Source organism: Genypterus blacodes, unplaced genomic scaffold, assembly GCF_046128005.1.
Source record: "Genypterus blacodes isolate CSIRO-AG114 ecotype Tasmania unplaced genomic scaffold, CSIRO-AGI_Gbla_v1 ptg000392l_1, whole genome shotgun sequence".
Taxonomy (NCBI): Eukaryota; Metazoa; Chordata; class Actinopteri; order Ophidiiformes; family Ophidiidae; genus Genypterus; species Genypterus blacodes.
The window spans coordinates 30,525-57,206 of NW_027467170.1; the positions used below are offsets into that span (position 1 = coordinate 30,525).

Below are 26,682 nucleotides of genomic sequence, written 5' to 3' on the forward strand. Positions count from 1 at the left end.
AGGGGTCGCACAGAAACCCCTCTCCAACACTCAAACATGACTCAAGAGAGAGATGGAAACATTAAACCCTTACATTGACCAGTTCAGCTAAACCAAAGGAGTCTGAGCATAGAAAACACTAAAACAACAGAAAGAATGCAGAGTATACAAGTTATTTTGGCCTCATAGACCATCTGAGGCAATCTGTGTGTAATACCTTTACAGAGAGCCAGATGTGCAGAACAACAGAACAGAAAAAAAGCTCTCAAGATTTGTATCCATTATTACTCAGTAGGTCTTATTTTCCTTGGTTTGCACTCAAATTCCACCAAATGTGTCAAATACATGAAATTGCCAACAAGCTGCATTTTAGGGCCGCTTAAGAACAAAAAACTGTAACAATTCTATGGTGACAATTTCCAGAAGTTGCCTAATGTGCAAATGCCAAAGGTCAAATGTGCTGAAGTTCTGAAATAACAGGTGCACAGTGCATTGTGGGAAAACAGGAAATTAGTAATGGACCTCAAACTGCAAGGAACCACCAGAAGAATAAACAACGGAACAAATGTGGTATTTGGGAATGTAGGAATTGAACATTTTGGTGAAAAACAGCGGTGCATAGTTGAGAAAACATCGAAGAACCTGAGGGAAAGACAAGGTCGTCCTTTCTTTACCTTCATGTAACCGTGGCAATATTCTCACTGTGAATTATTTCAGATTGCGATGCCGCCTGTCCGCTCGCCGGCGCTTCTTGTGTCGCCGCTGCTTCTCTGCGACGTCGAAGCAGGTGACCATCATGACGTTGGCCTTGCACAGATTCACTCTCCTCTCCAGACGGGCCGTCACCACCTCAAGGGCTTCAAGGTGCTCCAGGGAATCCACCTCGAAAGTCTGCCACAAGTCGACTGGAGAGGACAATGAGGTCACAATGAGGTCACAATGAGGTCATGTATGTAAGTGTGGATAAGGAGCTTTAACTCTAACATTTACCCTCGTGGTTCCACTTGGCGGGCTCCAGCATGAGGTTCTGCTTGGCCTGCTCCAGCTCTCTCTTTAGGTTGTTGTACTTGGCATGGACCTCTGTGATTCTCTGCTGGCGATGCTCCAGGAACTTGAGCTTGGCACTGAAACATGCAGCCCCCTAAAAACACACAAGGACATTTTACTACTTTTATTTTCCATTTAACACATTAACCTTAAAGCTTTAGGTTTATACTGCAAGTGTGAGTTGGGTTTATCACACAATTCACTATTTAAGTGATGTCCAAAATAACCAAAACAAAATACATCATCATGTTAACCAAAGCTCTGTTCTATAAACAAGGCAAATTCCAAATTAATCCATAAATCGACATACATAAAATAAAATAAAATGGAGAGCAGCCCCCTGAACATTGAACCCACTCTTGGTGTCCCAACCCATAATAAAGGAACTGCATGATGCAACACTACAACACTGCTGTGTATATGCAGCGACCTTCCTTCCCCCTCCCCCAATTACTGAATGAAGGAACAAAAAAGAAAAGCTGCTTCATGTAAATAACTCATTTAAGCCAATATGAGGTTTACAGCGCCAACATAAGGGTGCTAAGAATCATCCTTACTATGCAGAGTTTATTGTAGTATCTTGTTAATTAAACTAACAATCTGTTATAGTGGTTTTATTCCCTGTGTTCTTCTCTGTTCTTTGTAGCCACAATGACCTAGTTTCCCCAAGTGGTCATTAAAATTGTATCAAAGCTTCTGTGCCAGCGACTGGTGTGGGGCGGAGAGTCGTCTCAGGAGACCGGACCCTTCCCTCATCTCATCGTGGATACATTACGTCATCTCACGCGCCAGATTGTGTTTTACGCTTCATTTCATCTCAAACTCAATAGTAGCCATGTTCACGGTTTACAGCGTTAATGCAGCCATGTGCTTCATTTGTGGGTTTAATTTATTCATTTGATCCAGTCTTACGTTGCACGCGCGCATTCATTACAGAACAAGGATCAAGCAGCTGCTGTGAAGCTCTTCTTTGAGTATTTTGGGGGTTGTCAGTGTCTTTGCTCAAGGGCACTTCAGAGGTGGGTATGAGGCGAGGGTGATTCACTTCCCCACCCAGATTTTTCATCTGGATGATTGAAACAGGCAGACTGATACATATGCATCCTTCAGGCCACTGCTGCTCCCAGAGTAATGGGATAAAGCTTTGCCAGTGTGACTTTGTGTGGGATGTACTAGATAGAACATCTGCCGTTAGGATGTGGAGGAAATATTTACTGTATGTCGATTTTGCAATTCCCATTGGTTGCCAGTAGAAGTCGTTAAAGGTCATATTTTATGTAATGCCCCTTTAACCGCCTAAAAAGAATCAAAACAAACCCAGCACCTGTTTGCCAGCACCTGCTCTTTTCTGCATCCGTTCTACATCATCGATCTCATAGACCTTGATCTCATAGGCCTCTGGGATGCCCCGATCCACCAAGCGGGTCCGCAAACCACTGGCCGAACGTCTCATGGACGGAAGGGTATCGTGGGAAAGACGACGCTGGTGAGAGCCTACGGCAGAGACGTGGAAAACATGCGGTGAAGGACAGAACTCCTGCGTTTGAGACCGAATCTCAACCTTTGCCTCCTCCTCTCGACCGTGCTTGTCTGTTTGATAGTTAGCACGATATCTCCAAAGGTTATTCGTAGATTTAAAGGGAATTTTTACAGGGAAGAACCCTGTCATGTTTGGTAGCAGTTGGCCTGATGGTGGTGCTGTAATTACCACTTTTGGTCTATAACGTTTGAGCTACAGGTCATCAGGGGGTTTGATCCAGTCAGCAACCTGTTATATATCATCATTAAAAGACGGAGATTATAATTGGAGAGCGCCTCTGCCTTGGCTGAGGTACGCTCTCTCTGAGTACCCTCTAGCTTTACCTGTGTTGCCTCTCCTCCGCGATGTTCGACTGCCGCACGCCACACTGAGGAGGGAACTGCTCCTGTCGCTGACCGAATCTCTGTTGGAGGTGCTGCTAGCCGTGGCTTCGCTGTCTCTCATCATGCTGTCGTAGCCGCTGCTCACCATACTGTTCCTGTTGGAGAAAAGCAGAGAGGTCTTCCCCATGGCCGGCGGCAGATCACCACTCAGCACGCTGGTGGTGTCGCTGGCATGTCCACTCATGTGAGTGGGCATCCGGGGAGCGGTCATCTGGCTGTAAGGCGATGGAAATGTGCTCGTTTTTTCCAGGCCTCCTGAGGTGGGGCTGGTGGACCTGGGGTCCTTCAGCAGGTCAGTGAACCGCCCGTTGACAAACCCTTGGATGGCCGATTTTGTAGACGAACACGTGGAACTCTGGCTTGGAGTTCGGCTGATGGAGTGGAAAGACCGTGGGGGGGAGGAGGAGAGGAAGGAGGCCGACCGCTCAAGACTGAGTTTCCCATCAGGGGAGAGACTGGTGCTGCGGCTGATTGACTGCTGCAGGCCTTTGTGAGAAAGGCTGAGGTTCTTGGTGCTGGGGGCAGATGAACGACGGACCTTTGGAGTCGCCATCTTAAGTTTCCCCACAGCAGAGAGCTTGGAGTGGCTGTATCTAAGAGTCTGGGATACTTGGCTGCTACTCTGGTTGCCCATAGGTACAGATCGAGGATTCTTCTTGGGACTTCTGCTGACCCTTGGTAGGGTAGAATCTCCCTCATGTCGTCCTCTAAAACTCCCTTCTACACTTCCCTTAGAGCTCCCCCTAGAGCTCACAGAGGTGCTACTGGTGCCTCGGTACAGACTTTGGATGCTGCCCGTGTTCCTCCCGAGGGAGTTAGTCTTGCTCGTCAGCTGCTCAAGTTTGGCAATGAAAAGCCTGCCGCTATCCTCGCTTGGTGACCTCCGCCTGCAGCTCTTATCATGTTTCAGGCTTAGAACTGAGGTTTCAAACAAAGATCCCACGCCCTTTCTGGGAGGAGCACAGACCTCGTGTCTGTATTCTGCACTGTATTTGCGAGGAGGGGAGACATGGAAGCTGTGGTTGGCTGCAGAGTGGTGTTTGCCCTGCCTCCTCTCCAGGGTTACTCCAGGGCTGCAGGGGGTGGATGATGTCACCCCTCTCGGGTTTGAAAGGTAGCGTTCCTGGCAGTTGGCGTTTTGCCAGCCTCGAGGCAAACTGGCTGTTTTAAAGTAGACTGGGGCGGTTTCTTGGCAACCAGACGAAGCACCAATTCTCTCGGGGGCTTTCCCAACATGTTTGCAACCACTTTCTCCCCCCAGTGAACCCTGTGGAGTGTTACTGGGATAAACATGCTCCCTTCCTCTGGGGTGGTTTCTGTCTGTGTGGCTGGGCATCTTTCCACATGTTTTGTTTTTGACAGCATCATCGCAGAAAGCTGCATCTTCAAACACCTGCGTCTCGTAAGAAATCTGACTGTAGGTTGAGCTTGATGTGCTGTCACACTTTTTGGCACGACTCTCAATAGCAAAGGCCCCACTCTGCACGTCAAGGGCTTTCTCATTCTCGGGACATTTCACATTATTTTCCGTATGTGAAGATATTGATTTAATCTCTGAAGAACTTTCATGCTGATTGTCTTTTGTTTGTTCTTCCTCATCTAGATCACAATCTATATCTGTGTTAATCAGCATGGGATTTATAAATGAAGGTACAAAATGCATTCGCCTTCGGAATTGTTTCTGGGTCTTGGTCTCGGTGGATGAAGGCTGAACTTCAGAGCTTTTTGCCAAATTGGACGGTTCAGCAGCAGATTCCTCAATGATATTGCTTATGATCCTGATTGGTTGAGTGCTGGCAGAACCTTGAATACGTGCTGGTGACTGGACCACGTCTCTGATACAAATGATGTTTCCACCTGCCCTTCCTTGGTCCACTCCTCCACTGATGGTCACCTCCTCCACCATTGAGAAGACCAGTTCATCTTGACCTTTTAGGTCCAGTGGCTGTTGAACAGTCACTGTAATAGTGGCCTTCATCTCTTTAGCGTCCACTGTGTGGAGATTAGGTAAGACGTCTCCACATGTGGCCTTGGTAGTCACTGAGTGTGAAGAGGAAGGAGATATGGGGGAGCTCTTTCCCACTGGTGAAGTCCTTTTGTCTGGTTTGAACCAGTCACCAAGTTCATGACTCCCCTGCTTTTGCTGAGAGGAGTCCTTACCACCTGACTTAAGAGTTTGCATGTCAGAGTGGCTGGCTGGACCGTTCATGTTCAGACCGTGAGTTTGATTCAACAGTTCCTCACCTGAGCTGGCTGCACTGCACTCCTCACAGTCGTACAGGCCAGAATCTTCTCTCTCAAAGTTTTCTGCAGCGAAGGTGTTCTCCACCTGCTGTTGTCCAACGTAGGTCTGACTGCAGCCCTGATTCGTCATCAGTGTCTGCGATGTTTCTGATGATTCCGTGCTCGTCTGTTTCCCTGTCTTCTTCCGTGGTGATTTGGGTGTGATACTACCAGAGGCACTCTTTGTGTGAAGCCTGAGCATATCGATCGTTATCTCACTTCCATCAATACACCCCAGGCGTTCTTGAAGTTCTGCAAAGGTTTCACATTTAAGACAGTCCCTCTCTGTCGGCCTCCCTCCTGCATTCTGTACGTCAGAATTCCCTTGAAGATTTCCTTCTTTATTCCTCTCTGCCTGCAGCTGCGGAATTCTCAGCAGCTCCTGGAGGAGGGAGGTGAACTCTGGGTCTTCCATGTCGGGCTTGATAGGATGCAAAGACGGTATGATGGGGACAAACTCAGGCTGAGTCAGCAATGAGCAAGTTCTGGGTTGGACCGACCCATCTGAGTCTATTTGGATCACCGTGTCACAGGACTGGTCACTGCTGGAGCGCTCATCTAGATCCCCACGCAGGCGGAAACGAGGAATGTCAACATCTACCTCGCCGGTGGAGTGGAAGGCCCGCAGTGTCAGAGACTGATGCCCTCTCTTCTCTTTATACAGACTTCTGCCACAAGGGGAGCATGAGGTGGATTCCTATTGAATGAAGATGAGATTCCAGTGTGAGTCACAGGTACGGTACAAACAAAATGTTGGATAGGCATTAGAAATCACGCACCTTCGCCCTCTTCTGCGTCCTACGGATGCGAGAGGCTAGCTGGACGGTGGAGACGGTCTCTTGTTGGTGTGCTGTTGAATCCACCTGAGCTATCACAGTGGTGTGGCAGTTCATCTGACCCAGAGACTCTCTGAGCAGCATCGTCAGTTTACTTCCCCTGTGCAGAGAACAAACAAATATATTTTCATTGTTATGAACTCAAACAGAGCATTTTTCATTATCGTGCTTTGGTCATTTTGGAATGAGTTTCTAGCTACACCAGTGTATGTGGACACAAGTCTCTGGCCCAGCTTCATACTTACTTGCTGGGGATGTTTTTATGTCCACTCAGTAAAGCCAAGACAACAGGGATCAGATCGATTTGAGGACGTTTATGTTTGTTGTCCCGTGTTTGAGTCATGGCTCTCACGCTGCTGCACACGTCTATCATGGTCAACTTGGTGGCACCTCGTGAAACTGAAGATGGAAATCAGAGGTGAGCGTCAATGCAAATCAACCATGTGAAGTGGTTGGTCAACTCAGCAAATTGGAATGAAATAATGCATAGATCATAATTGAAGTGGAAACGATAAATCCAACCTTTGCCAGTGGTGCTGCATTCTGTAAGTGGAGGCTGGAGGTGGAGAGTGAAGAACATGATGGAGCTGTGGGGAAGGGGCGTAATGATGTCACCGTGACGACGTGCTGCGATGGCCGCATCTAGGAGGGAGGCGGCACGCTCGGCACAGGGGGCCTTCACTTTGTTGTGGTTCCTCAGCTGGAGGGAATAGAAGGCAGAGAAGAAGAGGGGGAAGCTGTGAGTCAGGAGGAATGAGTACATTTCACAACATGGGTCAGGATCTCACATGGGGCCACTTGATGAGCAGAATAACCATCACTATCATCAATATCATTTAACTCTCATCACCATCATCCTTTACAATATCAAGAGGGCAATGTCTCAAATCAAACTATAGTGACCCCAAAAATAGGAAATGAGATAATAATGTATAATAATCTGTGGTGCCACTAAATGAAACCATCATAAAACTTTCCAATAAAAAATTAATTGATGATCTCTTTTATTGATGATGAGCTTTATGGGGAATGTGGGTAGAGCTATAAAATAACACTAAGTTGGGTATAAAATCTCAAAGTGAGTTTTTGATGCATTGCCAGCATTGCTGAGCCATGAAACTGTCACAACAAAAATACAGTCTTGTTTGTCTGGTTTCCAGATTCTGGAGAGTCTTGTTCCTGTTAATGAGGATTGATTAGATTGAACATAATTATGTCAGTGGTAGAAATGATGTGAATTTGATTTTAGGGCTGATTACACCAACAATTTGGGTCATTGCTTCTGGATAACTAATCCGTTAAGCGAGGAGAACATAAACACTGCATGATCCATGTGTTGAGCTCCAGCATCTGTGGGTGGCCAGCAGCTTTAACTCACTTATGACTCACTGGAGCAAACTGTAAGTAATCCTCCATGATGAGCAGCTGATTACAAAACACATCTCTGTAGGTGCTAAAATATTCTTATTATCAATTTTGGTATCTTTGTCTGTCGTCTTTTAATGTGTGGATGCTTCAAATTCAATCTTTTCCACAAGGCCATTTCCCCTCTACCTGTATCCCATAGTCAGGGTCGTCTTGGAGACTGATCTGGGCTGCCGGGCTGTCCTGGATATTGCCTAACGTGGAGCCGGACTCGGCCAGCAGGTCCCTCAGCGTGTCCTCCTGTCCGCAGCAGAGCTCTATGGCAGACACCGATACATTCAGCGTGGTCCAGGTCTTCTCCGCCCGCCGCTCGATGACGCTGTAGAGCCAGGAGATGGCACAGGGAATCAGCCCCAGATGCTGGTGGCTCTCATCACTCCCCACCATGCTGGACCAAGAACCTGAGGTACACAGTCGGACACACACTGATTAGAGCACAGATACACACACTAATCAAATATCACACTCTGTGAAGCCTTAAAAACCACTGGATCTTTTTCCCGAACAGATCTGCTTCCTGTCTGCAGATACAAACCGTATAATGACACAATTTCACACGTCAGCACAGGAAATTGATGCACTCGCCAGCACTCAGACTCACAAAAACTCACACTAACACTCACACTGAATCTGTATGCATTACAGAAGCACGCTGGCACACAGACGCTGGCACCAAACAGAATACTTATGCATGCAAGAAGGTCTGGATGAAGGCAGGACAGATTTAAACAACACATACACACACTTTTGGGTTTGTTGGACTCCCGCCATATCTCTTAGTGCACTTTTGCCCCACATTAGTATGGGCATTAAGTTATGGACCTGTTCTACCCTCTCTTGCCTTATCCAAACTCTAATTGAATGAGGATAAGGGAATTGGTTTTATTCCAATTAAAGGCCAAGCCGTCCGCCATTATTCAGAGAGAATAGTATTCTGTGGAGGAGATTGATGTCCGCTGGCTGAGGGCCACATGTAGCCTGAATCAGTCCACTAATTCAATCAGTTTTACGGAGAGTGGCGTCATGTGAAAAAGCTGCTCCAAGGAGACCCTGTCCTTTCTGTGTGTGTGTGTGTGTGTGTGTGTGTGTGTGTGGCTCGTCTATTAAACCCCCTTCAGCTAAGTGCAGGGTTCCATTCCATCCCTCTAATAGCAGCATATTGCAGTCCATTTTGTTTACCGTCCACTCTGAGCTCACTGCTGCAGCAGATAAAATATTTTTCTCCTTGGTGCTGTCGTGTCTACGAGGTAAAGGGAAGCTTTCAAAATAAGCAAACAGTATGTTTAATTGATGAATAGGCTTTTATTCATATTGTAACAGGTGAAAGATAAATTAAGGAAGTGGATGGAAGGGAAATAAAAAGACTTTTCTGACAGCACTGCAGGAAATGGTAGGCGGAATTGCAAGAAGTGGAACCAGGCGGATGCCAAAAGAGGGGAAGGACAAAGATGGAAATCAAGACTGATAAGAGGACAAAGCAAATGGAGGAGATAAAGACAGAGTGGAGGATAGCAGGAGTGGGACAGGGGGGACAGGTGGGGGGGATGGATGGGCCCCCTGTGCGCAGATAAAAGGGTTACAGCCCCCGTCTCACACTCGCTCCTCACATTTTAACCCCCTGGCCCCTCGCAACGTCCGATCACTCACCAACGTCTGCGCTTCCCAAACCCAGAACACATCCGTCGCTGCCGCTGACCACACAACGGATGACGTCAGCCAAGACGCCCGCACACACCTCGGCCTGGACCGGGGAGAACAAAAGACAGCCGGCATCTTTATGATTCATCTCTATTCTAAGCAAACCAAACAGATAAAGCAGAGGGGAGGAGGGAGGGGGGAGGAGTGTGTCCATATTCTGCAGATTCCCCAGGGCTCAGATACTGTAAGCACTGCTTGTAGGAACTCGTAATTGATGGACTGTGTAATTGTGGTGGCTATGCGGGCCCTATCAGTTTTCAGGTCATCAGACACAAGAGAGTACAAATGGGGAAAGGAATACTTCAGTACATGAAAATACAGTATTCACATCAGACTCTAAATGTGAGGTCATTAAAGCATCTTTCACATTAGAGGAGTGTTAATCCATATAAAGCAGAATGGATTGTAAATCCTGTACTAAACATCATTCAGCAGTATTTGCATTGAGGCTCCTGACCTGGCTTGTGTCTTGTGGGTAGGCTGCATCAAAGGTGTAGGTCTTCAGTAGAGCTCTGCCCTCCCGCCCGTGTGACGACATGGTGTGCGCTTGGCTTTTGCACACCGGCTCCATGACGGTGACTCTTTTCTTGGACGGGTCGATGAGGAGAACAGGTGGTCGGGCACGATCCTCAGAGAGAGCCGGGCTCACCCTCAGCACCACTTTGACCTGCAGGACCAAGGACATGGCAACCATCCAGACGGATTAGGGGAATTATTTGGTCAGCGGTGAAAAGATTACACCTCTGAAATTCATAATTCAACAACGAGGTAACGCCTCGGTCTGAAGAGGATCTCTTTGTGAAGTGTGCTGTGGCCATTACAGTGTGTGTACACAATATAAAGTATATATAGTATAGAGCACACGGAAAGCCTAAATATTTGAAACTACTCTGAAACATTTAAAAAAGAAGATGTCATCATTTATTCAGTGTGTGGAGCGAGCAGGTACGGGGCTTTTACAGAGCGATTTGTCCGTTTAGAAAACCTTGTGGCCTCTTCACCTTTGTGAACAGCACTACTCTGAGATACACACACACACACACACACACACACACACACACACACACACACACACACACACACACACATACACACACACACGTACGCCACCACATCCTCAGAATATTTTTAAATTTCCACATTTGAGACATCTAAATAATAAGTAATCAAAACAGGGATTTGATCTGAGGAGTCCAACATCAGGTCAGCGGGGAGCTCAGATGTTTCATATAATTTAGTTGGAGGGAAACCTCAGTTAGATCAAGAGCAGCCTAACAGAACATGATCATAACTGTCAAGTATGATTAGATTGGAGCCCTGGGATACTGAGCTAAATATACAAGATTTGGTTTCCTGAATAATTCACCCTCTGATTCAAAATCCCAGTCAGTGCTGTTTACATCCATCATCCTCAGTCCACACGTCAGGACCACTGAAGAAATCTTAATGGGCCGGCAGTTAGGAAGACTAATGAGATCATAACGGATTCCTATTTAAGCTGCAGACAGCTGATCCAGTTAGTGAGGACTCTACACGTGCACTCCCATCAGCGTGGAGATGCAAACCTCCTGCTACATTTCCTTATGTCAGGACTTTAATTCCTTAATGTTGCTCTCGACAGGAAGCCGTAGCATTTCAAGGGCTTTGATGCCTATGAATTAAGTTATATCTTTAGATCCTGACAGCAATTTAACAAGCTCGCAGGTCTGCAGGGGCACGAGGCCGCGTCCTGCAGAACACAATCATCTGTGCTAATGTTAATAAATCCATTAGAAAATAGTTTTACATTAGATTAACCTTGCATCTATGAGCTTCAGCTCTGCAGCACTGCCGGTAGCCCTGCATGCCTGGACGTCCAGTCAGAAATGGTTTTCTTGGAAATGTGCCGTACTGCATTACACCACGATGACATCACCCTTCATTGACAATTTTCAAATCTGAGAGCCGTTGTTGCCGACGCATGCGGAGAATCTTTCCACTGGCCTTTTCATAATTTTAACATGCAATAAGTGGGTCCCTTACCTTATCGAACAAGTGTCAAACTCTATTTATTGCAGTTAAATTATTCAAGAACCCATTTACAAACAGAGAGAATCCTAAGCTCTCTCATACACACACACACACACACACACAGAGCTGAGTGCTTGGGCAGGTGTGGCTCATAGACGGAATCTATCTGAGCCCTTATCTGTAACTCTAGACTAAACCCAAGAGTCCATCTCTGAGACGAGGGGAGGGCAGGCAGCCGTATCGATCGCCCAGCAGCCTCCCAGAGGAGACAACGGGCAGGGAGGGGAGGAGCAAGATGGGGGCATTAACACCATCTTACAGTGGATCATAAAGGGGGGCGGGATACAGGATCTCCTCCAAATTGACTGTGATCTCTTTACACTGCTGTATATGGGGCAAAAACCCTTCAGAGGAGATGTTTGTGCACGAGGATGATAGCTTTAGAGTTTCCTTTCATAATTCTGAGATATCTTCCTCTATTATGGGCTCACAGGATGAAGGGAGCATTTTTCATTTTTCAATTGTGGTCCAATAAAAACCAAAAATGATCCTTTATTTTGAAAGATATTTAGGAGAACGGGGTCTAAACAGAAACTCAATGCCCTGTGGTCTATACCTTGCCAACGTTGGGTGAGTCTTTGGTTCTGGTGGCAGCTTGGAGGAGGCAGGAGGGGACGGGCGGTGGGTTTTTCTGGACGATCTCCCTGAAGCAGGTGGAGAAATGAGCAGGAGTTCGATCGGAAGCCAGGCTCTTCTTCCTGGACGTCAGGTTGAGCTTCTGCGCCGCCCTATAGGAAGCAAAGGACGGGAGGTCACACCACTACAACTCATGGTGTGTGTACTCCATTACACTACTTACACACATACCAGCATTATTATTCCCCCGGCAAAATAATTAAAAATTAAAATTAAAAAAAATAAATAAATAAAAATAAAGTAAAATAAAATAAAATAAAATAAAATAAAATAAAATAAAATAAAATAAAATAAAATAAAATAAAATAAAATAAAACTAGCGACATCATCTTATGACACTGATCCATACCTTGCCAGAAAGGACATGGCTGCAGAGTTTGCGATGGTCACCACTCTGGAGATGTGGGGGATCTTGGAGCTGGCCTGCACTGTTCCAGTATCGCCACTTCCCCGTGTGGCATCATCTGCAGCCTGTCATGGGGGACAGCGCTCGTTATAAAAACCAAAATCTATAATTGCACGACAGCGTCCATGGCCATTATCACAGGGCTGACTCTGGGGAGAGCTGGGGGGCCGAGGGAGGGGGGGCCACAGTGCGTCTGTGCGGTTCTAAATAGGGCATCTAGTCTGAACATTCACCATTAGTCATGATTTGGACTATGAAAAATAGTATGTGATGTGAGGTGCAGTAAACACACACAAATACACACACACACACACGCGGGCTGTCTCAGTCAAGCAGCATTACATCGTGAGGATCCAACGTACAAACATGTAGCTCCAAGGCCTGTGGTTTTCACTCCGCACACACTCAGAACTGTGCCTGTGTGTGTTCCTGAGTGTGTGTGTGTGTGTGTGTGTGTGCAGCAAGGACTCTGCATGACCTATGATGCGACTCAAAATAAAGTCCCTGTGCTTGGCCTCAGGCCTGCGAGCCAGCATCTTGTTTTACAGAGCGCTCCTTTGCACATTCAAGCTCCATCACCTCATCAACATCTCCTCCTCCTGTTTGAGCTGAAACTTATCAACATCTGCTCCGTGCTTCCTGCCGCCCAGATAACGTCGGACAATGAAATGCCAATTAGTGCCATTTGAAACCTACACTCACGGCTGGACTGAAAGGACACTGGGTTAAGACACGCAAAACAGAGGTTATATGTGTGGAGATGCTGCCCCGCCCCTCCTCTGTTTCCTCTCTGCATTTACTCTCACAGGTTTCTCTCCTCTCCTCTCCTCACCTCTCCTCTCCTCTCCTCTCCTCTCCTCTCCTCTCCTCTCCACTCCTCTCCTCTCCTCTCCTCTCCTCTCCTCCCCAGTCAGCCACATAACCCAGTATTGATCCGATCTAATGCTGAAGCGGCCTGGATAGTCTTTCATGCATTCTTTCACATGTATGATGTCGCAATTGTTGTCGTTTTAAAAGTCAATTAAGAATAAATGTTTAATTATCTCAACAATGGCTTCAATCGACTCAAAGGTCTGAAGCTTCTGGGTCATAACGGACGGGACATAACACACCTCGACACTTAACTGTAACTGCTCTTGCTGTTTGGGTTGAAGATGTGTCAGCACTCATTTGAGACAGTTGAGTGTTATTCAGATTTCCTTTATGTCCCAGCGTAGAGTCCATTCCACTCACCCCTTATGGGTTCATAACCTCTTTTGGGTGTGGAGTAAGGCGGGCTCCCTCTGCTGCGGCTTCCATCACCATTAATGCATATTTCACCGACCACCCTGTTAAATATGACCATCCCCCTATTGATCACAGGAGCTTTCTGACTAGCTGGCTTTTATGACATGGGTAAATCATGACCCAATTCCATTCCATTAGCAAAAGTAGTCTTAAACAACATCCTCAGCCATTGGATCTCAATAGGCTCTGATTAGGCTCTATAAATCAATGCCTGGCTGACAGGTGCACCCATGAAGGCACACACCACCCACTTGACTCATTAAAAGGGGCTGCACACTATGGGATGTGTTATGTGTGATTTAGTGCTCAGAGAAGGCTTTTAGGGGTACCTCATGGTAAGAGCGGGTGATGACACCATCAGCCTTGGTCATTGATTTGGAGGCAGATGCAGCTAATTGCTGTTGTTCTTCCACCCAGCGGCCCATGTCGGGGTTTGGGAGCTTGGGTCCCCTCCGTCGGAGAGTTTGCGGGGTCCTCTGGGGTGTTTTGGGGCTCTGGGGCATCCTGGGGCTCTGCGGGCTGTGAGGGCTGTGGGTGCGACTGCGCGCATGATGCACAGCATTGACCGTTTCTCTCAGAAACCTGTCTGCAGGCATTGTCTCGCTCTGTCCCAGCAGCGACCCGGTGCTGCGGCTGGCTTCAAAGGGAGGCTTAGCAGATGTCTGACCCCTGCTCAGAGCCAGGTGGACCGCCTCCTGTTTGAGCTGGTTCAGGTTGGCGCCGCAGGTTCCACACTCGCCCTGATCTCTCTCTCTTTCTCTGGAATCAGCTGTGGAGCGACTGCTGTGGACACGCAGGTTCTCATGCAGAAACGCAGAGAGAGCACCGGAGTCCTACGGGATTTGAGACAAAGGGGATCAGGAACACCTTTGTTTACTGATTGGAAACAGACAGTAGGTGTCGGTGGGTCATCACTCATTTAGTTCTGCAGTCTGATTAATATTCCAGCAGTTTCACTTAATGTAATGATTTTCGTGGAAATGACGTCCAAACTAGGTCACTGACATTTCTGTGTGATTTTTGATGACGTGTGTATCTGTCACTTTACATCAATCTGCATCAGTGACTGTGGACTTACAACAACATAAATGCGCTGCCTGCATATTCTACAGTAACCTGTAAGTGATATTCGCTACAATATGACAAATATATTAAGAATAGAGGTGCAGCCCAAGTGTAGAATATTCCACAACATAAATATTATAATAATAGTTTTAGTAGCTTTTTGTGTGTGTGTGTGCTATTGGGTTTCAGAGTGTGTATTTGATCTCTGTATCGATTGCAGGTACAGAGAGTAAAAGGTTGGGCTCGTCAGCTGAATCGTACGTTTCTCTTATAGCATGTCAGGACTTTCCATCTCCAGACTGTAAGCCCATTTTGAAAGATGACGTTATAGAGCCAAATATGCTTTTGAGATATAATGCTCAGATCAATAAAACTGCAACGAGCCGGCTTATCAGATTTCGACAGGCTGTGTCCGCGGCCACAAGATCCCGTGTCTCTGCTGCTCACGCTCTTCACTGTGATGCTCTGTGGTCTCTACCTAAAACATGATGTTAGCGCTGCCCTGTCCCACTCAGGAGGACAGAAATAAATAGTGTGTGTTTTCCCCCCCTATGGAGAGGCCTGAGAGATGACACAGGGATGCCTTGATGAAATATTCATGCCCATTTGAAACCACTCACACAGGAATGGCACTGGTTTACTTCACTGATTGGAGTGTGTATGATGGATGATGGCGGTGACAAATGTACTGTAGCATGCGGGAAAGCTTGGGAGGGCTTTCCTGACAGAGGCTGCACTGTATGGACGGGCAAGAGTCATGCTCTGCACTTAGGTGTGTTTGGTTTAAAATGAATAAATAAATAAAAAGAGGGGGTTTGTCTCCTTTTGAGATGACGTCATGTTAGTATACTGGTTGAACAAGAGAGACAAAAGGAAAGATGTGTGTATGTTTGTGAATCTGATCAAATCTGGTTGAATGAGCAATAATAAGTAAAATTTCACATTTATTGTTATTTATAAGAATGCCAGTTCTTGTTGTTTTTACATATATTTAGGTTTGTTTTACTTTGATTAGACTACCATCTACTGAGAAGTATCTCTTTATGCAAACAGCAAAAATCTGCAAACAGGATTTCCATCATGTAAATATTTAGATAGCAGAGATTGATATTTTCTGATCTCTTTCCTTGATTGAAATCCCACTGACCTTGCAGGAGAAGTGGTGATGCACAGACAGACTGAGCGCCTGCTTCTTCAGAGCAACAAGGGTCGCTGAGCACTTCTCACAACACGCAACTTTCCTCTCAGACCTCAAAAAGCCTGGATTTCCAGACATGGTGCCTCTGTTTAAAGTGCTGTAGGACATGTTACTGATGCGCTCTCGTACGGATCCAGGCAGGGACTTGTAGGACGGAACACCGTAGGTTCTCTGGCACATAGTCCGATGTGGATCGCCCTTGGAGCCTCCGGCACCCTCGGGAGAAGGGCGCTTGGGGTTGCAGCCGTACTCTTCCTCCTTAATATCCGAGGAAAAGTCGACGGGCTCGCCGTGATGCTGCACTTCTGAGCCCTGAGAAATAAGTGATTCTGAGAAGGATGCATGTGGGCTTCGGACGGGGGGAAATTAGATCTCAACTGACGTGAACAACTGTAACCACACCCAAATCTATTTTTTCTATCAGTGCAACAACGTTAACCTTAAACAAGAACATCTATAGCCCATACATCCGTTTACCAGTCTAACAATGTTATCTTGATAATGATTTAAGTCCGACTTACCCAGTGTGCGCCTCTGACCGAGGCAGGACAGTTCTCTCCTCTCCGTGTCAGAGATGACATGACAACTTGTTAATTAATATTTAAAAAGATATCCGAACAAAGGCGGGGAGCGCTTTTAAGAGATTCTGCCAAAGAAGCGAGGATGGAAAGTAAAGCATTTCACTCATGCTGGACTAAATGATGAAGAGGACAAAGTGATGCTGGAGACGGTGGCTCAGAGGACAGCGGAGTGAGGATGATGATAGTGGCACTAAGGATGAAGCGAGCGCTCACGAAAACACTTCACGATCAGACTTGGCCGTTTCTTGTGTTCTCCAGAGGAGGGCGCTATGGAGCAGCTTTTGAGATAAACCCTCTTACAGGCACAAACGGGTGGAGCCTGCAAATTAAACGCTGTAATTCCTATCAAAAATGTTTATTTATATTTATTTATTTATTTTTGTAGCACTTTTTTCTGGTGCTCAAACCATTTGGAATACACTTCATTCGAAACAATACGCAAAAAAAGAACATAAGTAGATTAAAACGTTTGATAATTTCATTAAAATATCTTACTCAAAACATATAATTAAAGCAATTGACAGTATATGTATTGTTTGGTTGAAATGTCCATCAAGTAAAGGCGTGGAGGAAAAGAAAGAGCACCATGTAAACGTTTAATTAATCACACATTAATCACTGTTGATGAAACAGTGCAGTTGGTTATTGTTGTAAAGTGCCAGATGGTACCAGGCGGCTATAAAACTAAAGTGCGCAACCATCCGGGTCATTACGGTAGATGACGCCCTCATCCTCCCCCACACCCCGCCCCCTCTGCATAGCTCTCCTTGCCGGTGAAAGACGGGAGAACAGCGGCTGCCATTTGGGCGCAGTTTCGAGCTACATCCGCTAACAAAGCCTGCCTGGCTGTTTATTATCGTCTGTACGTGTGAGTTGTCTTTATCGTAACCTAAAGTCTCACCGTAAAATCTTCACCATGAGCGCGATTAACGTGAAAAAACTGAAAGTGAACGAGCTGAAGGACGAGCTGAAGAAACGTAATCTGTCGGACAAGGGGCTGAAGGCCGATCTGATGGACCGCCTGCAGGCCGCGCTGGACGAAGAGGCCCTCGCCGGAGAGCCTTCACTGGACCTGGACGCGGCGGCGGATGAGGGTTTACCCCAGTCCGCTGACCAGGAGGTAATGGGAGAGGAGGACGAAGAAGAGGACGAGGGCCCGATCGAAGAGAGCATGGAGGCTAACGACGACGAGGAGGAAGAAGTAGAAGAGGAGGAAGAAGAAGAGCAGCAGAAGAATGGAGACGAAGGTGATGGCAATGGCGCCGCCGTGGACGAGGAGATGGGAGAGGGAGAGGCAGAAGCGGAGCCCGAGGCAGAGGCAGTAGAAGCGGAACTCGAAGCCGAACCAGAGGTAGAAGCAGAAGCAGAACCCGAGGCAGAAGTAGAAGGGGATGAGGACGACGAGGAGATGGACCCCATGCTGAAGGGAGATGTGGACGACATGGAGAAAATAGATGCTGATGATGGTGAGCCCGGAGACCAAGCCGCTGAGGGTGAGTCAGCCGAATTTGTTCTGACTATGCGACTGTTTGGATGGACTTTGGCTGGGTGTCGGTTTGCGCTGTGCCGCGGGAGGGAGCCGGCCGGGAATTATTGCATTTCACTGCGTTACGTTTACAACGGAGCTTCCATGTTGAGCCAGATGGCGTGACCTCATTAGGCTAGCTAGCGATAGCCACCGAGGGTACAGGGGAGCGAACTTAGCATTTTGGATAATACCCAAGCTAACTGAGTGCCGGTAGTTATTTAGGCCGCTAGCGTCGAGTTTAGCCGGTTAAATTCACGAGAGGCGGACGAATACGCGCAGTTTCACCGAAAGCGGTGGGGTGTAATGGTTGTTTAGGGCCGCGGTTTTTTGGTTTCGATTGATTAGCGCGTTAGCTTGTCGACTAGCATGATTCCTTTGTGCCTGTGGTGCTAGCTAGCTAACTAGCTGGTCAGTCGGTTAGCTCGTGTAATGGCTCCAGTTTCAGACGCGTTAAACGTCCGCACTGAGCTCGCATAGTTCAGTTTAATTCGCGCGCTTACGTTCGTACGAGTACAATGTAAAAAAATATTTCATTAACGAATTGAGTCAATATAAGGGTATGCGTTTTTATATTTAACCGGTTACTCCTGAAATAGACTACGAATAAATGTCTGGAAGCTACAGGCCGGGAAAGACCGCCTCATAGCCGAACACGCGGTTAGTTTTTCCGGGTTCTTAAGGGAGAGGTTCCGCTGTCAGACGACAGACAATGGTAGTAGCACAGTACACAAACATCAGGGAGTTAGTTAGCGGGTTTCCCTTTATCTCTGCATGAAGCATTCGCCCCGGGCAGCAGTAGGCCTGCTCCCTTGATTAATGAGAGCCATATCTAGGTTTCTTTGAGAGCAGTGTGTCCGAAGTCCTTTATTTCAGGGTTAATGTGCCCTGTTCTTATTCTTTACAGTGATTTGATTTTCAAACCCCAGCAAACAAACTGGTGTTACAATGTTTACTTGGACCAGCCTACACTGTAATTATTATCTGGTCAATTGAACTGTTATCATTTATGGACTTTGACTGTATCATATTAACTGTAATCAAGAGGTGTTACCTGAGTTGCTCTAATATTCTTGATAATAATGGTCGACATACTGTAATCTAATGAACGGGCTTTGTGGGCCAGAACCCCCCACTGCCAGTCCGACCTCTTGCTCACAAAAAGGAGCACCTCATTCTATATCTTTGTTTTATTTTCAAAGGGGATGCGGACAAAGACACGAATGCTGATCAGAAGAATAAGAAGGGTGTTAAGAGACGCCGGGAGGAACATGGAAGGGGCTACTTTGAATTTATTGAAGAAAACAAATACAGCTGGTAAGGATGGGACAGAGCAAAATGGCCTTCGGCATCCCTGAAGCGCCATCCATAGCTTTGTTGACATGTGTTGGCTTTAAGTGCCAATACACATATATATTTATATATAAATAGCAAGAGCAAAATCCTAATTTCTAAGTATTGTACCATTTATGAATAATTTTACTTTGACGTATGTTTTGGGTGTCATCCCTGACTACTTTAAGAGCCTTACCATTGACCTTTTGCAGTGCCCACTCACATTCTGTCTTTAATGGACTGCATTCTGTAACAGAAGTGCATCTATCAAGCCTCTATGAATTTTCACATCTGTTCCTCATGCCACTTATTGTTTTGGAAAGCCCATTGTGTCCTCAAGGTGAATCAAGGCTGCTCAGAGAGAACCCAGAGGGAAGTAGCAGATGTGTACATTTGAAGGGAGGGCAGGGGGGGAGAAGAGCACACGGGCGGAGGGAGGAGGAGGAGGAGGAGGAGTCCACTGATGGAGAGTAGCACACACTCTGATAGCAAAAAAAATCCCACAGTGTTTTGGAACGTCCACGGAGAAATTCGCTATTTGGTCGTCCATCGTTTTGCCTCGCACTGGTGTTTTTTTATTTTTTATTTTTCTATTGGTTGTATGATGTCAAAATGCAATTTCTGTCCCATGTATCAGGTCTTGTGTGTGTGTGTGGATGTCTGTGTGTGCGAGGCTCCTTTAACCCCCTGTGTGTGTAGGTGAGCTCATGCATGGTGTGAGTGTGTTCATACGTGTGCCTACCTGGTCTATGTTTTGTTTTCATTGCACAGTGTAGGGGTCACCAACCAGGAAACGGAGTCCTCCTTTTTTTTTCCTCAAACAAACCTTGGACTCTTGTGGGGTTTCTGTTCCTCCAAAGCAAAGATATTCATTGTTTTTTTTCTTTTCTAAATCAGAATTCTGAGTGCTACTTAACGGCGTCCCCTCCTTTCCGGCCGTATATATAATAATGCAATCCCCAAGGTTTTATTCACTCCCTCTTCACGTTAATAGTGCACAGTCAATGTTAGTTGATGTCTCCATGCAGCCACAGGGCTCTGGAGCTGTTGGTGCCAGGCTGAGTGTGTGTGTGAGCTCCTGTCTCGCCGCCCCAGCTCAGATAAGTGGCCGCGTTCATCAGCCACCGTAAATCCTCGGTGCCAACCATTAGTAGACTGCCCAGGGCGGTTTGAGGACAAAGCAAACTGACAAGTCTTTGCATTCAGCTTGCATCAGACGAGCTCCTTATCTCAGATGTGCTCTGTTCCATTGTGTACAAATGTTCTATGGTTGTCCCCCCCCCATACAACAATCTGACTAGTTGAATATTATGCAAAGTGCATATGAGACGGTGGCTACACATGTGGTAAGTTTCTGTAGCACTCATAACACGCCGACTGATCACTTAATAACGGGAGCCGAACACAGCGACGCCTGGTTGTGCCGCGTCGTCCCACAGCACAGCCTGAGATAGATCCTGACCTTTTCCTTCAGAACGCCACACATGAGCCATAAATATAACTCCTCCCATTGACTGGGCCCACTGCCGCCTTGGAGACCACACACACACACACACCTTGAGCTGAAAGGGGAGAGGCCTGCTCAGATTTTTAACATTGGTAGCCTTGCTGGTTGAGGCGAGTGGAGATCTCTTCTTCTCTGTGTGTGTCTCGTGTTTTTTAGATTTCGCTGGATACTGTAAGGTAAGTGCTGTCTGCCAAGGCCAACCAATATCTATCCACACAGCTGCAGACTGGCTTGTCCATGTTGCTGGCTCTGTTTTGTTTTTATGATTCTGTTTCTCCTCTCGTCTGTCTCTCCATCTCTTTCCCCCCAAATATGTCTCAGCCCGTGGTGCCCGAGTCGCCTTTACATGTTCCAAGACGCCCACACTGACTTCTGAAGTCTCTAACTGATTGGTTGGTGTCTCTTTCAGGGCCTCGTACAAGTCTCCTGTGCCGCCCCTGGAGGAGGAGGATGAGGAGTTTGACGACACAAAAGTCTGCCTGGACAGTTGTGAGTTAATGTGAACACCAGGAGTCTAAAGGAAGATTTAAACGAGTCGATACTGTAAATACAAACGTGCACTCTTCTTCTTTGTGCCACAGACAACTGCGACCTCCACTTTAAGGTGTCGAGGGATCGTTACAGCGCCTCGTCTCTCACCATGGAGAGTTTTGCTTACCTCTGGTCCGGAGGCAAGGCCACTTACGGCGTGAGCAAAGGCAAAGCCTGCTTTGAGATGAAGGTACAGAAGACGGTCACCTGTTTAACATTCAAACATGAAACACTCCATAGCAGCCATTTGTGTTATCTAACTCTTACTGTTTGCTTTCACAGATTACAGAGAAGATCCCAGTGAAACACATTTCCAGCAAGAACATGGACATCCATGATGTTCAGGTGGGCTGGTCCCTGCCCACCGGCACGCTGCTGCTCGGTCAGTCACTCTATACTCCTAACTGCTCTGTAAATATGATGATGATGATGTGTGGGGCCGGCCTAACAACATGGGTGTGGGTATTATAAGACACAAGACACACACACACACACAGTTCTCTCAGATTACAGCCTGTCTGAGTTGGAACACGGCCGTATCGAGTTCTGATGAGAAGCGAACGCATCTCATCCAGATCACTTCAGGGTTGTGTGTCTCCATGACTCAGCTGATTGACTGAGCTCTGCCTGTCTGGGTCCCTAGCGCTTAAAGAAGAGCATGACTTAATGTGAGATTCTTGGTTATAATGGTCGGCTCACCAAGTTAACTCGCTCCATACTTTCCTGATGGCTTAATAAAGAATTGTCAAAGCGTTTATTAAAACAGATGAATCTTATGATTGAATGTTCCGTTGACCTTCAGGTGAGGAGGAGCACTCCTACGGCTACTCTGGGAAGGCTAAGAAGACCACCAACTGTGTGACTGAGGACTTTGGAGAGACCTTTGAAGAGAACGACGTCATCTGCTGCATGATTGTAAGAAGTGTTTCATACGGAGCGAGGTGTTAGTGTTTACAGGTCGAGGCAATAAGTAATGTGCTAAAATCACAACAATGACCCATGTTGCGTCCTGATCACCTTGTTCAGGACTTTGAGGGTGAAGAGGTGGAGATGTCCTTCTCTAAGAACGGTGCAGAGCCGTCCTCTGCGTTCCAAGTCAGTAAGGAGTCCCTGAGCGGCCAGGCCCTCTTCCCTCACGTCATCTGCCACAACTGCGCGGTGGAGTTCAACTTTGGACAGATGGAAACCCCGTACTTCCCTCAGCCTCAGGACTACAGCTTCCTGCAGCAGATCCCCGTGGACGACCGGGTCCGCGGACTCAAGGGGCCCCAGACCAAGGCCGACTGTGAGGTGAGCTCAGAGGCTGCAGGCTTCACCTCTCACGGCAGCTGTAGGGTCGTTCCTCTGATCTTTATTTTGGGCCGTACTGTTCCTTTAACCCTCTCATGTCCACAGATCATCGTGATGGTCGGCCTGCCAGGCTCAGGAAAAACCACATGGGTGAAGAACCACGTCCAGGAGAACCCCGGGAAATACTACATCCTGGGCAGTGACACTATTGTGGACAAGATGATGGTCAGTTTGTCTTGAAACAACTTGACACAATCCCAAACTACTTCCTGTTGTTGAATGTTGACCCTCATCCCCCCTCTTGCCTACAGATGAACAGTCTGAAGCGTCAGTCCAAGGACGTCACAAAGCTCTCTGCCATTTCCCAGCGTGCACCTCTGTTCTTGGGGAAGTTTATTGAAATTGCCGCTCGTAAGAAGAGGAACTACATCCTGGATCATGTAAGAGGCAGCAGCATGATGGGATCTCTGCATGTGAACATGTTGTGTTTCCTGTCACCTGACTTTCCCTTCCTGTTTCCACAGACCAACCTGTCTGCCCCCGGCCAGAAGAGGAAGATGTGCTTGTTTGCAGGCTTCCAGCGTAAATCTGTGGTGGTCTGTCCCTCTGATGACGACTACAAGCAGCGAGTCCAAAAGAAGGTGGAGAGCGACGGGAAAGAAGTGCCTGAGCTCGCCGTCCTCAAGATGAAAGGTGAGGAGGCGGAACGAACACGGCTCCATGTTTAGATCCGGTCAGGCGCATGTATTGGATCTCCAACCATCTGCTTGTCTTCCGTCTGTAGGCTTTTACGCTCTGCCTGAAGAGGGCGACAGCTTCAGCGAGGTCACCTTCGCCGAGCTGCCGAAGGAGGAGGCGGCCAAGCTGCTGGAGGAGTACAAGGAGGAGAGCAAGACGGCTCTGCCTGCTGAGAAGAAGCCCAACCAGGGCAGCACCACGCCCAAGAGAGGCGGCGGCGGGATGCGTGGCAACAGCCGGGGAGGAAAGAACCAGTTTGGCCGCGGCGGCGGTGGACCCGGGCAGAGAGGCGGCAACCGAGGAGGCTTCCAGAACAGAGGCAACTTCAGAGGAGGTAGGGAGATAACTGACCAGGCTGCTCTCAGCCCAACTCCAGGCTGTCTTCACTACAGGCTCCATGCTTTATGATTGATTGATCGTTCCATCTATCGTGTTCCTCATCTTCCTCTCAGCTCCCGGTCCTCGTGGCGGCGGCGGCTACAACCGTCCTCCCCGCGGCTTCCTGCCTCCCCCGTCCTTCAGAGGAGGCTACCCCAACCGCGGAAACTTCAACAGGGGCGGCGGTGGCGGCGGCCCGATGCCAAGCCTGGGTGGATCCCCCAGGGGCGGACCTATGAGGGGCAACATGGGTCACAGGGGCGGACCCATGAGCCGAGGGGGGCCCATGAACAGAGGGGGCAACATGAACCGAGGAGGAGGAGGAGGAGGCTCCAACATGAACCGTGGAGGAGGAGGGGGAGGAGGAGGAGGAGGAAGCAGAGGACACCCGGGCCAGGTGGGTGTGGTCAGACCTCTACTTCCTGTTTCTCCATCAGTCTGAACAGCTGATGTGTTTTCTAGTTGGAGGAAGCTGTGGGTGTTAAGTTTCCTACTTCTCACTCTAGTTTCAGCATAGAGGTGGTAACCGTGGCAACTTTGGCAACAAGAACGGCGGCAACTTTGGCGGCAACAACAGAAACGGCGGCAACTTCAACAGCAGGAACGGAATGGACAAGGCCCAGGCCTTCAACCAGAGCTGGCAGCAAGGGGTCAGTATCACTGTGTGTGTGTGTGTGTGTGTGGCTGCCCTGGAGGTGGTATTGGTCTGATAACCTGTGTGGACCTGTCTGTCTCTAATGTAACCTGTCTGTCTGTCCTGTGCAGTTCTGGAACCAGAAGCCGTGGAGCCAGCAGTATCAGCCCGGGTATTATTAAGACTCTGTTCTAACGGACTGGTGGCCCACACAGACCCACCACTAGCCACGGAACACAACCCCTCCCCTCTCTACCCTCTGCCCTGCCCCCCCACCCCACCCTGCTGTTTCTTTGACTTTCTTTTCCCTAGAATCCACTTTTAAACAATTTAAGAGTCTACAAGGAAGAACGACGATCTGGAGCGACAACATTCCCCGTCAGAGAGAGAGAGAGAGACCGCCTGTCTGTCTGTCTGTCTGTCTGCGAGTCTCCATCAAACTTAATATATAGGCGTGTGTGTGTGGGTTCATTCTCATTCCATCGTCTTGTTTCTCATTGGTCGATCCTTTAGCCACTTTTAAACGACTCGCTTTTAAACAACAAGCTCATGTTTATAATAACAGGAAACCCGGAAACCTTTCTTTTCCCAGGTGACGATGAAACAAATGTTTATGTTTTGGGTTTTTTATTTTTTGTTTTTCAGGTATTTTGCATTTTTATCTGTGATTTCGTTTCCCTTTGGCTTTTTTTTTTTTTTTTAATTAAGAATTGTAAATATTTGTTTTTGTTGCATAGTTGTTTTTGTTTGTATGAGAAGTTTAAAGACAAACCAACGTAATGATTGAATGGAGTTGTGGCTTCGTAGCCGTCGTTGTCATGGATTCTGATGTTTGGCTCCTCCCACATGTCAGTCCAATGTCTCACACATGAATGGAAGCAGCGGACGTTTCTTTGGTTGTTTTGTTTTTTTTTTGTCTCTTCCCACTTCTCAACCCTGTAACCTAAACTCCATAGACTTACAATAAACAGATCATTGGCTTTTTTAACATCTCTCCCTGGCTTATGACTTTTGTTTCAGCTCAAAGGTGTGTAAAAGACCTTTGAGTGAGGCGCTGGCCCAAACGTGGCTCCGTCCCCCCCCCGCCCTGTGACGCCTCATTACTGAAGCATTATTAAACTGAAACTTCCCTCTTTGATCGCCTTCCTGTAACCTTTATGCATTCTAATGTACATTGCTAGAGAGAGTATTGTGGCTGAGCCATCACAGAGGATATGAGTAAGCCATTTAGTGATTATGCCTTTAAATCAGATTCATTTATACTTCAGATGGTAAGACTCATGGGTGTACAGTGGAGAAAGATGGGGTTGCTAGTTTGAGTCTTACTTCAATGGTTCTTTTAGTGCGATAGACAGAAAATAGCAAATCTCATAGATCCGTCCCTCAAACTGCCACAGAGGCGTTCCTCTTAACGTCGCATGCATCGTTTCCTTTCGTCCCTCCACTTCTCCCAGGCTCCGTGGTTTAAAAGGCAGGCAGAGTTTTTACCTTCCTCATCCTCACCAGCAAACTGCAAAGGGCTACACAACGTCACAACATGTCCACTCTCAGCACCGCCTAACAGTTTGTAGAAACGTGTTTAGACACAAAGTGAGAAGCAAGAGAATCACAGCTTCAGCTCAAAAACAAAGGGGTTCCTGTTCAGCTACATGTTGGCGACCGTGTGGCCTGGAAACAAAGGCAGCTCAATCATCTAACAGCTGATAATGTGAGGCATTACCCAGAGTTCCTGCCCCTCTCCACCATAGGAGCGGACTTAGGCAAAGATGGCGTTTACTTCCTGCCCGTGTAAATACGTCACTCCTTCAGCCATGCATGAGTGTTCATCCATTGACTTTCAGGTAATTGTGTTGTGATATAATGAAAGTGTTAGTTTGCCCGAGTACTGCAGTGTGATGATGAATTGTTGATATATTTAAGAGTTTCTGCCTTCCTGTCTCTTCGGGCCGGATGCACAAACCGAGCAATGCAATGCGAGTTTGTAGTATAAAACCCTATAACACAACAAACACTATGTTCCTTGCTTTCTGTTGCAGGTTGTCTATCAGGTCTTTTATTAAAGCAACAATGCCACAGCGTTAAAATGGAGATCTGTCTTTTTCTAGCAAACAGTTTTTTGATATTTGTGTTAGAAACTTTGGATTGTATTTGATTTTTTTTTTTTTTTTAAGTTCTGTCTCAACTCTAATAAAGCAAAATAAGATGGTTTACCACGACTTGGTCTGCTTCTAACGTTCCTCTCTATAATAATCAAGCACAACTCTCTCTGCTTCCTGTGGCCGGCGGTGCATGCTGGGAATCCACAGACAG

At 47.2% G+C, this 26,682-nt stretch overlaps 2 protein-coding genes across 2 annotated transcripts; one reads left to right on the forward strand and one right to left on the reverse strand.

The window, feature by feature from the left end:
- Nucleotides 1-286: 286 nt before the first annotated feature.
- Nucleotides 287-16,569, reverse strand: kif26bb (kinesin family member 26Bb). Its single transcript, XM_076138645.1, has 15 exons — nt 16,375-16,569; nt 15,803-16,165; nt 13,920-14,423; nt 12,247-12,368; nt 11,818-11,989; nt 9,649-9,858; nt 9,141-9,234; nt 7,623-7,894; nt 6,591-6,768; nt 6,314-6,467; nt 6,012-6,168; nt 2,890-5,929; nt 2,351-2,520; nt 970-1,120; nt 287-884 (listed from the first exon to the last, which is right to left on the reverse strand). The coding sequence occupies exons 1-15, from the start codon at nt 16,432-16,434 to the stop codon at nt 688-690; spliced, it is 5,844 nt and encodes a 1,947-aa protein (XP_075994760.1). The 5' UTR covers nt 16,435-16,569; the 3' UTR covers nt 287-687.
- A 617-nt stretch (nt 16,570-17,186) lies between these two features.
- On the forward strand, nt 17,187-25,360 carry hnrnpub (heterogeneous nuclear ribonucleoprotein Ub). Its single transcript, XM_076138655.1, has 14 exons — nt 17,187-17,927; nt 19,162-19,276; nt 21,211-21,290; nt 21,383-21,522; nt 21,615-21,714; nt 22,135-22,247; nt 22,359-22,622; nt 22,728-22,847; nt 22,934-23,062; nt 23,147-23,315; nt 23,407-23,694; nt 23,813-24,135; nt 24,245-24,388; nt 24,504-25,360. The coding sequence occupies exons 1-14, from the start codon at nt 17,351-17,353 to the stop codon at nt 24,552-24,554; spliced, it is 2,613 nt and encodes an 870-aa protein (XP_075994770.1). The 5' UTR covers nt 17,187-17,350; the 3' UTR covers nt 24,555-25,360.
- Nucleotides 25,361-26,682: the final 1,322 nt, after the last annotated feature.